At 34.7% G+C, this 15,848-nt stretch overlaps 2 protein-coding genes across 5 annotated transcripts; one reads left to right on the forward strand and one right to left on the reverse strand.

Annotated features, from left to right (window-relative positions):
• Positions 1 to 300: 300 nt before the first annotated feature.
• On the forward strand, positions 301 to 10,830 carry LOC103494289 (bifunctional dethiobiotin synthetase/7,8-diamino-pelargonic acid aminotransferase, mitochondrial). Of its 4 annotated transcripts, none has more exons than XM_017045871.2 (14): positions 301 to 1,239; positions 2,028 to 2,198; positions 2,899 to 3,160; positions 3,665 to 3,745; positions 4,839 to 4,959; positions 6,066 to 6,211; positions 7,042 to 7,136; positions 8,020 to 8,135; positions 8,209 to 8,349; positions 8,699 to 8,832; positions 8,923 to 9,054; positions 9,375 to 9,509; positions 9,748 to 9,914; positions 10,001 to 10,830. In XM_017045871.2, the coding sequence occupies exons 1-14, from the start codon at positions 536 to 538 to the stop codon at positions 10,002 to 10,004; spliced, it is 2,409 nt and encodes an 802-aa protein (XP_016901360.1). In that variant the 5' UTR covers positions 301 to 535; the 3' UTR covers positions 10,005 to 10,830. The 4 variants fall into 4 exon arrangements, with proteins under 4 accessions (XP_016901360.1, XP_050936910.1, XP_008453633.1 ...); XM_051080953.1 differs by having other exon boundaries at positions 303 to 1,239; positions 9,802 to 9,914; XM_008455411.3 differs by having other exon boundaries at positions 304 to 1,239; positions 10,347 to 10,830.
• A 663-nt stretch (positions 10,831 to 11,493) lies between these two features.
• LOC103494288 (F-box protein PP2-B10-like) lies at positions 11,494 to 13,999 on the reverse strand. The gene is made up of 3 exons (XM_008455409.2): positions 13,476 to 13,999; positions 12,314 to 12,432; positions 11,494 to 12,212 (listed from the first exon to the last, which is right to left on the reverse strand). The coding sequence occupies exons 1-3, from the start codon at positions 13,776 to 13,778 to the stop codon at positions 11,738 to 11,740; spliced, it is 897 nt and encodes a 298-aa protein (XP_008453631.1). The 5' UTR covers positions 13,779 to 13,999; the 3' UTR covers positions 11,494 to 11,737.
• Between the last annotated feature and the right edge of the window lie 1,849 nt (positions 14,000 to 15,848).

A 15,848-nucleotide genomic window follows, 5' to 3' on the forward strand; every position in this document is an offset into this window, starting at 1 on the left:
AAAATGCTAACTTTTTAATTATGGATAGTGATATAGATTATTAATAGAAATTATCAATATAGATTACAAGTGGTACTGATACTGGTCATCAACATGAATATTGTAACCACTATCGATACATAGATACTGATATTAATTATATTATCAATATAGATAACAAAGTGTGAATCATACATAAAGAAAAGGTGTGAATCGCATCTAATAATCAAAACAAAAGTAATTAGATGGATGGTTGTATCACATTTCCGAATTTTTATTTTAACATTTTGGAAATTAACGGTTCCATCTCCATCCTCCGCTTAGCAAAAAATCACTCCGAGTTCGAGCATTCAAGGATGAGGACGAGAGAGTTGGCCAACAATGTGAAGAAAAATAAGAGCTGTGGGACACACTGAGATAGCTGCTGCTTCATCTTCATTGTATATTCATCTTCCTTTCCTCTGCTTCTCATTGTTTATGGCTAACCTACTTTCACCTCTTTCCTCTGCTCCCATCTCTTTCCCTCCATCTCCCTGACTTCAACCCCACCACCATCATGCTTCGCCTCCGCCGCAACTTCCATTTCTCCCGCCACTTTCTTCTCCTCAAACCCTTCTCCACCGCCGCCCCTCCGCCTCCTCTTCACCTTCCACTCTCCCACCCCACTTACATTGTCTGGGGCTCCAATACCTCCGTTGGCAAAACCTTAGTTTCCGCTGGCCTCGCCTCCTCCTTCCTCCTCTCCGATTCTCCTTCCCATTTCCTCTTCCTCAAGCCCATCCAAACCGGCTTCCCTTCCGATTCCGATTCCCGTTTCGTCTTCCATAAGCTTTCCTCCCTATACCGACGCCGCCACGCCCGTCTCTCTCTTCTGGCCTCCGATCATGTTCTCAATGCCTCCCTCCCTGTACTAAACACCGTCTCTGGTTGCGGAGATGGGAGTGAATTGGCAATGTGCGAACTGGGTCGGTATGAAGAACAACGATTGGTGGGGGAGGAATCGGGTTTGGGTTCGAGGTTAATTTGTAAGACCATGTATGCCTGGAAGGAGGCTGTTTCTCCACATTTGGCTGCTGAGAGGGAAAGCGGGGTGGTGGACGATGCCCTTGTGATACAGTCGCTGCAGAGTTGCTTAAATTCTGGATTGGGAGTGAGTGGCGAGAGTGAGGGTGCAGAAACCAGAGCCATGTGTCTCGTCGAGACAGCCGGTGGGGTTGCTAGTCCAGGCCCATCTGGGTCCCTTCAGTGTGATTTATACAGGTTCCAATAACATTCTATCATTGTACCATGCCACGTAGTATTGATTATTCTATTAGTAGTCGGTACTGCATTACCATCTTTAATGTTTCTTTCTTTTTTTAAATTAAGGGTGGAGCACACCTTAGGAAGACTTCTACTGGTTGCAAAAATGTAAAATGCCATGGCTAATTTTGGCTTTCCGAAAGAAAATTTCACTTCTTTAGTTAGATTTCACTACCATGGGTAATCGTCAAATGTGTAACTAATCTGAATTTGTCTCGGTTGGATTCTGGATCTTTTGTAGATGTGCCAATGCCAAGTTGGAGCCTTTTGTAGATAACATTTTCTCTTAACGTGTTAGTTACTTAGTTTACCAGACCTGAGCACTCCGTTGCTTGCATTGTCTGTACACCCTGTTGGTTGTAATGAATATTCTGTATTTTCTTATCATGCAAACGACATCTTCACAGAGGTTTTTCTTATGCTATTATTTTCTGTGCCTCTAGATTTTTTCCCATTAGAAAACTTCTCTTTGAGTTTCCTTTATCTTGTAACCTCTTTTTGCGGCTGGGCATTTCAGTTAAGTTTACTGACCAGAATACGAAATGCTAAATTTATTTTGTTTTATTCTTTATATTCTATGCGACTCTGAAATCCATAGATGAACTTTAATGAGTAAGCAATCGTGATAAAGAATGAGTTGTTTATATATTTTACAATTTTCTCGGAGTGACAGTTTTAAATCATGGTTTGTACATATGTAAGTTTACTTGAGTCCCGAGTTTCAGATTTTCATTTCTTTCTATCAGGCCTTTTCGTTTACCCTGCCTTCTTGTTGGTGATGGCCGGCTGGGTGGTATTTCTGGGACAATTTCAGCATATGAGACTTTGAAACTTAGAGGCTACGATGTTGCTGCCATTATCTTCGCTGATAATGGCCTTGAAAATGAGGTGGTGCTAAGTTCTCATCTTCGAGATAGGTAAACTGAATTACTTCTTCTAATTGTTAGTGTTACTTCACAGGAGGAAAGAAAACACGCAAGTTTCCGACAACGTGTTACTCTATGGCATTAATATTTTCTTAATAGGAAATATGAGTGTATCAATTAAAAATGGGTGCAGAAGTGGAGGGGATAATACCTCACCCAAGCAAAGCCCTTAGAGGTTTAAAATATGGCCCTCAAATGGTGTTATTGAGGGGAAAAAAAGAAGTGCTAGAAAGATATCTAACACTAACATGAAGTTGAGAAACCCATAACCTCTCTCTCTCACGCCAAATATTCTATACGAGGGCTCCACATGCATTCAAATAAACATTTTAAGATTTGCTTTTTAAGTATATTGGATACTAAAATCCAGTATATTTTTTGGTATGCACTCGCAAGTTGCAACATGAAAAATAAACCAAAATTTCTTTTAACTTTAGGAAATTTAACCATTCAGATATACTTTACCACCCATATTTGAGTCCCTGTTGGTAGGGCCTATTGGTATTGCTGATAATCAACCAAGTTCTCTGTTACCACAGTTCCGCAACGTAGTGGCTGCTAGCATGACGTCGTTGTTATTTCATTTTCACTGATAAACCATATTTTTCTCCTCTACCGTTGTAATTTTTTTGCACTTCAATTTATATTTTAGATTTGAGTTGAGGCATGTTCATTTATTTTTTACTTTTAGGGTGCCAATTCTTGTGCTACCTCCCATTCCTGTTGATATAACAGACGACCTGATGGATTGGTTTGATAACTCTCAGAAAGTATTTGATTCTCTGAAGGAAATAATGTTATCAGCTTATTCTAAAAGACTTAACGGATTGCGAGAAATGCCAAAAAAGGCAAAGAATATTTTTTGGTGGCCATTCACCCAGCATAAACTTGTGCCAGATGAAGCTGTTACAGTAATTGATTCTCGCTGTGGTGAGAACTTCACTGTTTTCAAGGTGCAACTCGGAGTTTCTGTTTGCTAAATGATATATTTGCATGTTTTTTCTGCTTATAGTTTTACTCAGAGTTTCTCTTTTCGTTCTAGGTGCATATAGTTTAATTCTCCATGCATATATGTGGACTTGTAAATTTAATAATTTAATATTATTGAAATAAAATTTATCCAATAAAAATCTTATATGAGCTTACAAGTCTATATTTTGAAAATGTTAACCACTTTCCCCATTATTTTTTTGTGAAGAAATTTTAATTTGTAACATCAGTTAGGAGTTGAATTTGTCTGGCCCTGTTGAAAAAACTGTATTATTTTAACCTTTTGACTTCATTTATATTAAATGTTTTAATTTGCTGACCTTGAAACTAACATTATCTTGATTCTGCGTGCATGTATGATTTTTACACTTTTTTTTTTGTTCCTCTGAGTTAATTTTATAATTGATTGGCACGTAGCATAAAAAGTTATAGTAATATATTATGTTTGCTTTGCATGTTCCATATAGGATCAGGGTCATGAATTTATGACTCAACAATTTGATGCATGTGCCAGTTGGTGGACACAGGGTCCTGATGCTGCTCTGCAGGTTTATTCTTGATTCTTATTCCCTTCATATCTCTATGCATTTGTTGCAGTTAATGTTTTAGTTTCATTTGTTTTTCAAGCTTTGGCCATTCTCTACCACTCTCACTCCTACTGTTCCAAAGAGTTGGATTAGTATGCTTATCCCAGACCATCCATTCAACAATACAAAAAAAAAGTACTTGGAACAGCATTCGTGCTGCTATTTTATGGAAAATATGGGATAAAAGAAAAGCTAGGATTTTTAGCAACAAAGCCAAATCCACTGAAGAAGTCTTTCATTCCTCGTTTTCAATGCTTTCTTTGGGTGTAAATCTTTATCTGCACTATAAAGATGTAGTTTCTCTTTACTTGGGAAACATCTTTTGTGTTCCCTATATCATCGAAGTCTTCTGTATACATTGAATATTTTCATTCTATCAGTAAAATTGGTTCTTATCCAAAAAAGCTTTGGCTAGTCTCATCTTTAATCGAAATAATCATTATGGAAAAAAAAAGAAAAACTTATCCAGCACAAGAATGATATCCTTTTAAGAAGGTTTTATCTCTTCATCAACAAATACCGAAATCCCTGTTTCCTCATACCCTCTTTTTTGTTCTTTTTTTTTTCACAACTATGAATGTTGATAGAGTTTGTAAGGGTGTATGTAAGTAGTTACCTAGTTTGTATGTCGTAATAGGAATAATGGTTTCAAATACAGTGAATCAGGAAGGGTTTGGAGGTAACTCTAGAATGATGTTACGAGTCAACTGCCTAACTCCACAACATTTGATTATCCGAAAACTCATCAGATTTTAGTATCTTAGGGAGGTAACCATCATAGAGTTTAAACTCATTTTTTCCAAATCCATTTCAACTCAAGATGGTTAAATTTTCAAGTTACTTTTCACTAGTCATTCCTGTTATAGGTTCATAATGTCCTTTAAGGCGTTTATGTTAAAATACTTGCCCCTTTCAATATCTTTTATCATAATCTAGAAATGGTAAATACTGTGCTTCTTTTACGATCTTATGTTATATTTATTTATTTGTATATTTCTTTGTTTTACCTCCCCATGATTTTGCTTTAACGCATCTTTTGTTTAGGTGTTTTCAGACTGAGCTAGCAAGTGATATGGGTTATGCTGCTGCAAGATTTGGGCATGTGATGTTTCCAGAGAATGTGTATGAACCAGCTTTGGAATGTGCTGAGCTTTTACTTGCTGGTGTTGGAAAAGGTTGTTAACTCCTTATTTTAACCTACTTTTCCATACAGCTATGTAATGTATTTATTAAATTCTGCACACATATTTCTCCATGTTCCATATAGACCAATTATATATTAGGTTTTTCGGACTCCTAGTTACCATAGTACTCCTTAACATAAAATTTGACTCAATTGTTTGTCAAGCACCCATAATTGAAATAGTTGGCCATGGAATTCATATAAGATTAATCAGTTGTGCAGTTCAAATATTTTATGATCTCCTTAGTCAGGATAAACTTGAAGATCCTATGCCCGAAGAAAAAATCAGACTCCATATCGTAACTGTACCTTGTAAATGGACCTCTATAATTGAAAGTCAATGGATACAATAAGAAAGTAGGTAGGACTTAGGAGAAATGGAGAACGAGTAAGGCAGAGGTTGTTGAATGAGAGATAAGGTTTAGTTCTTTTATTCGATTTTATTCCTTTTTTTTTTGTTCTTTCTCCATATCTTCCTTTACTTGGGATAGGTATGTTTAGTTAGGTTATCATGTATATTATGGGCAAATAATTCTTAGAGCTTAAAAGATTATGTTATTCTCATCGGCACTTAAACTAAAAGTTATGAGTTCGAAAGATTTGAATTTAACTTATCAGAATTAGCTTCGATTCCATTAAAAGTTTCCACATCTATAATTTTTCTGGCTATGGTAATCTATTTGTTGTGCGCTTAGCACCACAACAGTGATTAATGTGTGAAATGTCAACCCATTTGCTTCTTAACTTATGGTTTGTTATATACTTTTAACTGTCTACTCCAATGATAAAAATTAAAATAAAACAGAGGTGAGAGTGGTTGAATGATGAATCATTGTTCACTAAAGAAGTGATTTGAGGTTTTTGTAATCTAGAATATGTGTTTTTTTCTTCTCAATAGAAACAACTTTCATTAAGGAAAAAAAGAAAAGAAAAATGTAATGTCGAATATGGTGATTGGTGAAGTTATCTAAGCTATAGCTGTTCCAGAGGAGGGATGTGTTGATCTTGTCCTACTTTCTAACTGTTTCAGTCCTACTTTCTAACTGTATCAAATAGTTTGTACTCCTGTACTTTACGCCAAGGTTCCATTTTTTGCAGATTGGGCTTCAAGGGTGTATTTCTCAGATAATGGATCTACAGCTATTGAAATTGCACTGAAGATGGCTTTTCGGAAGTTTTCTATTGATCATGGAATCCTTGATTCTCAAGAATGCAATGCAGAAGCACAACGTACTGAGCTTATGGTAAGTTGGTGGTAACAATTCTACGAGAGAGTTTTTGATTATCTCTGTATTAGTCATCTTGATCCAAGGAGTACAAAGAGCTCTCTTGAAATAGTGCTTACAAAAAAGTAATTGAAGATTATTATTGTTACAGACTTGACAGAAATAAAGATTGATCATAACAATAAATGGTTACATAAACTATCTCTAATGGGTACAACATATATGGCAAGTACACTTAGGCAGTGAGTGACTATGCTGCCATCATTATTGTGTTAGGACATCTAGTAGCATGCTGAAAAGCATCGGGATGGGCGCACTTTCACCCTCTATTGCCGAGATAACCTTTGTGTAAAACATTGAACTACTCTTTTCATTTGGGTGCTAGTTAGTTGTTGAGGAAAGACTTCTTCTAAAGAAGGTTGCTCTTGGTGCTAGAGTTCCTTGATTGTAGAGGAAGTTTTCCTGTGTTAGAAAAGGGAGATTATGATCGTCATTTTGTTTCTATCATATTCTATACAGAATCTTCTTGCTGTTCCTCTAGTTGACTGGGAAGTAGTCCACTCATAACAAATATCAGTAATAGATGTATTCTCAATGGTCTATTATTGCAATAAACACCCTTTTTCCTATCTCATTATTTTTCCATAATCTACATTGTCAATGAAACAGAGAATGTAAGGTATTTCGGTATTACTTCCATGGTCTTACTGCACAAGTTTATTAGTGTATTCCACCTGTAACTGACTGTCGCCGACAATTTTAATCATGCACAAAATTTTGGTGCAAGTTTTTTTTTTTTGAAAGAAATTATAATTTATTGGTGACATTATCAAGATTTACCATTCCAGGTTTTGGCTCTCAATGGATCATATCATGGTGATACATTAGGAGCTATGGAAGCACAGGCACCCTCATGTTATACAGGCTTCCTGCAGCAACCATGGTATAAACTAGACCTATGATAGCTGTTTAGCTCATTCCAAAGAGTTTCAAAATGTTTGCTTTAATTTATTTTTTGGAGAAGAAACTCCTCATTAACTATAACGAAATAAAGAAATTTGAAATAAAAGAGCAAGTATTTTCTTTTGGACATTTATTCTAGATCAGGGTTTATGAGATTGGTTACCGTTGAATCTTCTCTAATAGTATCTATTTTTAACGTAAATTTTCTTGGGTTTTGCCAGCTACAAATAATGTGACCCATCCATTAGTGATTTGCTGCCAAGCATAATTCATCCATAATGGATACCATGGAACTGGAAATGTTTAAATTTTATTAGTATTTGTAGAAAAAACTTCTATCAATCAATGGACGTTCTTACATATGATCTTAAAAAACTAGATAGCTTCTTTGGAGGGTCTATATATATATATATATATATTTTAATGCACCTGTGTTTGTGGCGTTTTGAGCTGCTGTTGTGATTGTTGGTTAATTATTTGCTATGTATTTTTACTACACTTGATGCGATCCAAGATCAAAATTATTAGTAGCAAGCAATATTTTGATCTGATTTTCTTCCGATTTATGAAATCAGGGCAAAAAACTTTGATGTTGCTTGTAGGCTTTCCAACATTGTTGATGTAGCTAGTCATTTAGTTCTCTTAGCTTAAGAAAAACAAGTACCTTGTGTACCTTGTAATTCTTATTGCATGAAAGCCTCTTCTTGTAGTTCTTCTGCTTTTAGTCTCTTTTCATGCTTTTTTTTAGCTCATGACTTGTACTTTTATTAGTTTAATGAAGGACAATAGATTATGCTCGGAAGAGGATAGTAATGAAGATCCTTGGGTACATGTTAATATCATTTTCTTCATAATCACAACAGGTATTCTGGAAGAGGTGTTTTTCTGGATCCTCCTACAGTCTATATGCACGGAGGCAAATGGTATCTTTCCTTGCCAGTTGGATTGCAACCCGAGACCTTGAGACTTGAGAATGCTTGTAAGTGAATATACTCTTGCCCATTAAAGTGTATCTTGTTTTTATTTTATTAACGTAGTGTTTTTTCTGTCAGTTTTCAATTCACGTGATGAGGTATTTGATGAGAAAAGGGACGGTTCAGATTTGGCTGAAATCTATTCAGCATATTTGTCTCAACAATTATCATATTCTTCAAAGTCCAAGTCATTACTTGGAGCACTAATTATGGAACCAGGTAACAAGATAATTACTATCATAAATCTTTTCCTTTGTCTCATTTTGAGAATGCCATTTCATTTGGGGATCTCATTAAAATAAAAATCAGAGGAATGGGTGATTTTTTTGTAAGATTACTAATATTGAAGTGCGTTGCTTATTGTCGTTTAATTTTCAATTATTTTAAGGCTAATTCAGATGGAAAAAACGTATAATTAGTTTTTGTCCCTCCTATGGGAAAGGATTTTGAAATCTGGAGTGTTTATGACTTTGGTTTCATATTCTTAACTCTTAAGTAGCTTAAGTAACGACGAATGCAGTTCCTTTAACTAATTATTTTATCATCTAACCTGAGAATTATTATACAGTAATACAAGGTGCTGGAGGAATGCATATGGTGGATCCTCTCTTCCAACGAGTACTTGTGAAAGAATGCCAAGATAAAAAGATTCCTGTCATTTTTGATGAGGTTTTTACTGGTTTTTGGCGCTTGGGTACTGAGGTATGTAGCCATTCTTCATAATAAAATTTCATTATCTCACTGGAACTAAGAGCATGAAAAGGGGTAATTCAATCTATGGGTTCCTTACAGACTGCTGCAGAGCTACTTCATTGTGTGCCTGATATAGCCTGCTTTGCAAAGCTGATGACTGGTGGAATTATTCCGTTATCTGCTACATTAGCATCAAACTCTGTATTTGAATCCTTTATTGGTGACTCTAAGGTAATTACTGCAAGGGTTGTATCATTAGCTTACAATGTCTCTTAGTTATCATCTGTCTATGAGACCGATCATAATCTTATGACAGCTTATTTTGGTTATTTGTGTTTTTCCTGAGGCAGCACTGCTAATACATTGTCGATTAGTTTTAGTAGTTCTCAATCAAAATTTATCTGCAGACTTCTGTATGGTTAATATGTAGGATTGCATTATGATCTGCTTGGGTTTCCTTCACTCTCTTATCAAAGCTGAAATAAGCTTTGCTCTTACAATTTTTGGCATCCACCAAGTGGTTAAATCCCCTTTTCATGTTATTTTTATAGCTTGCGGCCCTTCTGCATGGTCACTCGTATTCTGCTCATGCTTTGGGCTGCACTGCTGCTGCAAAGTCCATTAAATGGTTTAAAAATCCTCAAACAAACCTGAATATCAATTCCGAAGGGACATCTCTCAGGGAGGTATGTGCGATCTATTTAAAGTTGTTCTCAAGTGGCTGGTTAAACAAGTTTTCATCAATTTTTTTGGATTATAAAGTTTGGGGCTAGAAGGTTTTGGATAATATTATGCATTAGGGAAGAAGGTAGAAGAAAATGATACTCCTGAAGAGAGTTGTGATTTCATAGTATGTCATAGAATAAATTGCATTCTCGTTAGTTATGATTAATACTTGCATTTAAAGTTATGTATACATTGTAGGTCTTGCTAAAATATCTTTCTGTTGGGATTCATTTGTTTTATCAACGCCTACAGTTATGGGATGAGAATTTGGTTTACGAGATCTCGTCACATCCTGCAGTGAAGAGAGTAGTAGCATTGGGAACTCTCTTTGCTCTAGAACTTCAAGCAGATGGCTCTAATGCTGGGTATGCTCGAACCGCCTTTTCAATTTAAAAAAAAACATTTTTTTTCTATGTATTATGTGGATATTGAGCTAGCTATTTCTTGCCAGATAGAACAAACAAAAAAGGAGCCAATTGTACTTCAGGAATTCTTTAATGGATACAGTAGGAATTAGGCAATGTAGACAATGTTTCATTCTCAATCTCCACGGTGGAATGTTGACTCTGTTGCCATAGATGTCCCCAATGCACCGTCTTCGTAATCAAAGAACTAAGAAGATAAATTAAACCACACATTCTGTTTGCTGGTCAGAGTGTACCCGTTTATAGTCTTACCAAACAAATTTTCATACTTTATTAGGAATTGCGATATGTTGGCAAATAAATTCACACCAGAATTCTTTGTAAATACGATTATTTTAGAGTTGATTACTGAAGTTGGTTGGTTTTGAATAGGTATGCATCTTTATATGCAAGATCTCTTCTATTAAAGCTTAGAGAGGATGGGATTTATACGAGGCCATTGGGCAATGTCATCTACCTTATGTGTGGACCCTGCACAAAACCAGATAGCTGCAGCCAATTATTGATCAAACTCCTTAGCGGATTGGATGATTTTATCAGCGAGTCCAGGGAAAACTTGGAATCCTGTCATTCATGAAAGACAGCAATGGTTATTACTCTCAGCTGTTTTTGGTTGCTGTATTAGTGCTGTAGCAACTCATGTAACAAGCTTGATTCATAGAAATGTCTTGTTATATTTAGTTTTTTGTTCTTACATTTTTGCTTGGACATGTAAAATTTGGAACTGTTTAGGTACGTTGCGAGTGAGGGATTGCCGATAATTGTTCTGCTAAGGCTTACTTTTGCCTAATTTATGCAATTTGGTAGTCCATCAAATTTACTGTTAGAGAAATAAAATCAATATTTGATTGAGAAATATTCAAAAAGCTGATCTATTTGAAATTATTTTAATATCACACTGATAATTTGAAATTTGTAGATTCATTGTGCAATCAAACAATTTTTTAACTTAAATCATATTTAAGAAAATGTTTTTGAACAAATAGATGTTATATTAAATTATGTATATAAGAAAACGTTTGCTGTGTATGTGCTCTTGAAAAATGAAATCCCATAGAACCATATAAACATTTGATGATGTGAATTCAACCATTGATCTTTGCACGTACTGGAATGAGCTATTATAAGAAGGCAAATAGGAGAAGATTTAAGAGGCTTTCACATTGCATCTTAGTCTAAATTCATGTAAAATGAGTCACAAAGGGATTGGAGTGAAATGACACAAGAAAAATCCTATAGTTTGAAAGATGATACCAAGCTATTGGTTGGAATCATTTGTTAACATTATTTGTAAGTCTTTGCAATGATTCTAGGAGAGCCCTCTAGCTTTGCATTTATCAAACATCGTGAGCGCTTGTCAAGATGTTAGGTGTAAAGTGAGATAACAATTTATATGTTTTTCCCCTTGTATTGCCCTAGACATGAAAACGTATAAAGGGTCACCTTATCAATTTATTTCATGATAGGTAATACACTTATGAGTTTAGGCTTTCTACCTTAGTTTTGAAGGTGACAAATGTAAATGGTAACATTTAGATTGATATTTACTGTACTTGAATTTTTCTGTATACAAAGCAAACTTTTCAGGTATCCTCTTCATGGAGGAAGAAGTAGAAGTAATACTGTAGTGATACATGACCATAATATTACTAAAGCTTGAAAACATATTTTCTTTTTTCATCATTCAACATCTGTTGTTGGTCGAGCATTGATGTCTTATACATTGAGCTATTCTTAGGTTGACAAAACTGACAAGAATTCATCTATGCAAGATCACGACTAATTTTAGGCCTAATGTCTATTCCTTGTACGATTAGGCCGCTCTTAGAATAATTGCAATTAACCTCCTTAAGAAAGAACTCAACTTCATCATCTCCACCATTATTGTGAAGCTCTCCCAACTCGAGTTCAAACCATCCATCATGCCTCTCTTGTGGCTGTTTTGCCCTTGACATGCTATTCCCAAGTGGATTCCTTCTCAAACACGGTGTACGTCGACGCTTCGGTGGAGCAATGTCTAGAAAAGGGTCCAAACAAACTCTACTTGAGCAACATTCCCCATCAACAATGGCCACTGCTGCATCAGCAGCAACTATATCAAACCCATAATACCTACGTTCATCCATCTTAAACACAAAATAAGCTGCATAAGTTGTTGCAGGACTCAACATTTTGCAGCTTAACTTTCCTTTTATTTCAAGCCACCAAACGTTGAGAAGAACTGCTACCTCAGCAAACCTAATTCCCACACCAAATTAGAGAAAAAAAGTATTGGGAGTAGATGAAAAAGAAACAAGATAAAAGAATGGGATTTGAGGCAATGAAATAGAGTTAAACACCTTGACTCAGGATGAGGTTCCCAAGTCCAATAGGTAGGCATATCACTCCAAATAATTGAAAGTTCCCTTGCTCCAAGCATTATGCATTTCTTACCACTCCATTTGTCCAATGAAAAACTCTGCCAAATACAAACTGAACCCACTAAGTATATATGCATATATATAGATACTGAATGGAAGATATGGTTTTGAGCCACTTGGTTTTCTCTGTTCTTTGAGAATCAAAATGATCAAACGAAGGTGTATACAACCAAATAATCCATACTTGAGAACTTTCCTATAGGAAGATATCAAACATGAAATAGAATCCAAGAAAAGTAAAAAAAAAAACATAAACACATGAAGGAAAAAAAAATTTAACATTTAAATCAAATTCTCATGTGACAACTTTTAATTAGGTGCATTAGAGAGTTGTATAATAGATGGTTGCAACTTGATTACAACTGAGGTTTTTCATTCTCCATGTGCACCTTTCAATTAATAATTTTGAAAACTCCAAAAAAAATTCGCTTGTCAAGATTAATTCTTTTTTAAATCTCGATAGACGTAATTCTCTTATCTCCATGAATATTCATTACATACCATAATAAAAGTTTTTATGTTCTTAAATTAAATAAAAAATATGTATCAAAGTACATGCTTGTGATTGACTGATTTTGAAAGTTTAAATTTCCTTGTATCACAGCATCAGAATTGGTTGTGCAAGATTAAAAACATACTTTACATATCACAAGTAATGCCAATTTCAAATATTTATTTATTTTTATCAGAAAAGAATTTGTTTTCTAGAAAAAAAAAAATCAAAGGGTATTATTTTGTACAAAAAATTTGATATTCAAGTTAAAAATAAAATTTAAAAAATAGATATAGAGGCATAATTGAAACTTGGGAGATAATTTTATATAAATTAAGTTGTAAATTTATAATAATTAATACCATTTTAGTTCCCATATCTAGTTAAATAATATTAGTTCTTGTTATTTTCAAATGTTCAATTTTACCCCTTATCTTAATAAATCTCAAATTTGAAAAGTCAACATTTTTCTTTTGCTGCAAAAGCTATTGCGTCCGATCAGTCCACGGCCGCCAAGAACTCACGAAACGCCGGACGGCTGCAAGTCACTTCGAATTATAGAGAAATTAGGGGAATCGAAAAGTTTACCTTGTTGCCGTCGTCAATTATCAAAGGGGTATCGCAAAGGGAGAAAAAAATCTCCTTCTTCGAACTCGAAATAGGATCAAAGTTGAGGTTGCTAGGTTTCCGACGAGAAATCAAAATCTCCCAATCGGTAGGCAGGAAGCTGTCCCACACGATGTCCGACTGCGCCGCCGCAACGAAAGTCGTGGAAACCACCGACGATCTACAGGCATCCGATGGAGTGGTGAACGACAAGATTTTAGCGACGACTCCTTCTGGCAGCGAAGAGAAATCAGAAATTTCTTCACCCTTTTCTTCCTCTTCCATCAATTCAAAGACTGAAGAATAATAACACTGAATTTAAATTTAAACGTTTAGGGATAAAGGGGTAGATAATATATATCTTCTTCCTTCTCAACCTCCCCAAAATGAAGAAATGATATATATATATATATATATATATATATATATATATATATATAGTATATATATATATTTAAAGTATATTCCACTTCCACATAATTAATTTTAAATATTGGTTATTTGGCAACTTGCTTTGAAAGCGTAAGGGTGTACCAAAACATATTAATATTAGTATTTGAAACATGTATGTTAATTAGATATTTTTTATATATTGAATATGTTATTGGATGTTGTATCAATCAACCACGTTTTTATTAACTTTTATTTTGATATATGAAAATACATTTTGACATTAATTTCAAAATATTAAAGAGATAAAATGTATATTTAATTCTGCTCTACGAAATAAAATAACAGTATTGAAATATCCTTTATTTAGTCTTTTTATTTGTGTTATTGATATATTTATTATCTTTTATAATCAATATATCTATTAAACATGAAATTAAAATTTTAAATGTTAGTTGATATTAGGAACTTGAGAAGTTATTATAAATTTTTTAACATTCAAGAGTATAAAGTAAAGTTCAAATGCTAGTTATAGTATAATTATGGCTGATAAGTAAATAGGATTATTAGAGTGGATATAAGTTATAACTCCAAACTAAATTGTTAGAATAATAGACAACTTCTAACACAATCTTAAAAGCTTCTATAACTATATAAACCAAATTGAAGTTAGAGCTCAAATTGTTAGAATAATAGAGAGAAATATGTAAGTTTAACCAACCATTTTTTGTTTGCCAAAATCTCAAATCTTTACTTTCACTCTTGGAAATTCTTCGAGTTTTTCCAAACCTATCGATTTACAAAATAATGTCTTATGTTTTATATTCTTGATGGTAATACCAACAACAATGCTGTATTAAAGTCGTCTATAACACTGGTTGGTTGGACTTAGTCCTAATTTCAATACCCTCGACAACAAGGCCAACCTTATCAGTAGAGCCCTTCGCCTCCATAAGAGTCAATCTCAACTTCATCATCTCCATCACCAATTTCAAACTCTCCCAATTCAATTTCAAACCACCCATCATTTTTTGCCTCTTTAACCTTGATAAGCTTTCATAACGTTGACTTATTATTGTCCACGATACATGACAGTGTCAGAAATTGTCCAAATAGGGATCCAAACAAATAATTTTTGGATGGTTTTTAGTGCCAAGAATTCCCACTATTGCATCAACAGGATCAATATTGAACCCATAGTAACTAGTTTCCCTCATTTTGAATACAAAGTAAACTGCATAAGTTGTTTTAGGGACAACATTGTGTAACTTATTCTTCCATGTATTGTAACCTACTACACATAGAGTAGCACAATTGCCTTTGCAAACGTTCATAACAACCAGATCCTCTTAACAAAATTGGTTAACACCTATGCCATCAGCTGAGAGAGCAGCAGGCAAAACACCATTCTTCACATCATACTCCGATAGCTCGGGGACTACAACATTTACTTTATTCGCCTTAGCAACGCACGACCGTCCACTTCATTGTCACTACTCGCAACTGACTCATCATCAAAAAGCGTTGTAGTAGGACTTCTTTTCTTCCTTTTTAGGAAATTTGGACACTCTGCTTGATAATGCCATGAATGCCTCACACTCTCAGCATCTGAAACTTCTATCCACCTTGGGATGACTGCTGCTCATACTCTTTTCACTCTCCCTTCGTCTACTTGGAGAATTCGTGACAAAGTTAGCACTACTATAGTTGCAATGATCTTTGTTATATTGACCCGCATAGTTACTAGAACGTTTATTAAAATGTCGTGCAACCTTCATGAACTGTTTTGTCAGCAAGGCAATAAAGTCCGCTAAATTTTCATCAACATACTTATCTTTACCCTGATGAAGTTCTTTGTCACTCATAGAGTGAAAAGCCAAACCTTTGTCTTTCTTGTCACTCTTATTGTCAACTATATTAATTCAAATGTGCATAGAGGTCCGAACAACTCATCCAATTTTAAGG

Source organism: Cucumis melo, chromosome 2, assembly GCF_025177605.1.
Source record: "Cucumis melo cultivar AY chromosome 2, USDA_Cmelo_AY_1.0, whole genome shotgun sequence".
In the NCBI taxonomy this organism is placed as follows: Eukaryota; Viridiplantae; Streptophyta; class Magnoliopsida; order Cucurbitales; family Cucurbitaceae; genus Cucumis; species Cucumis melo.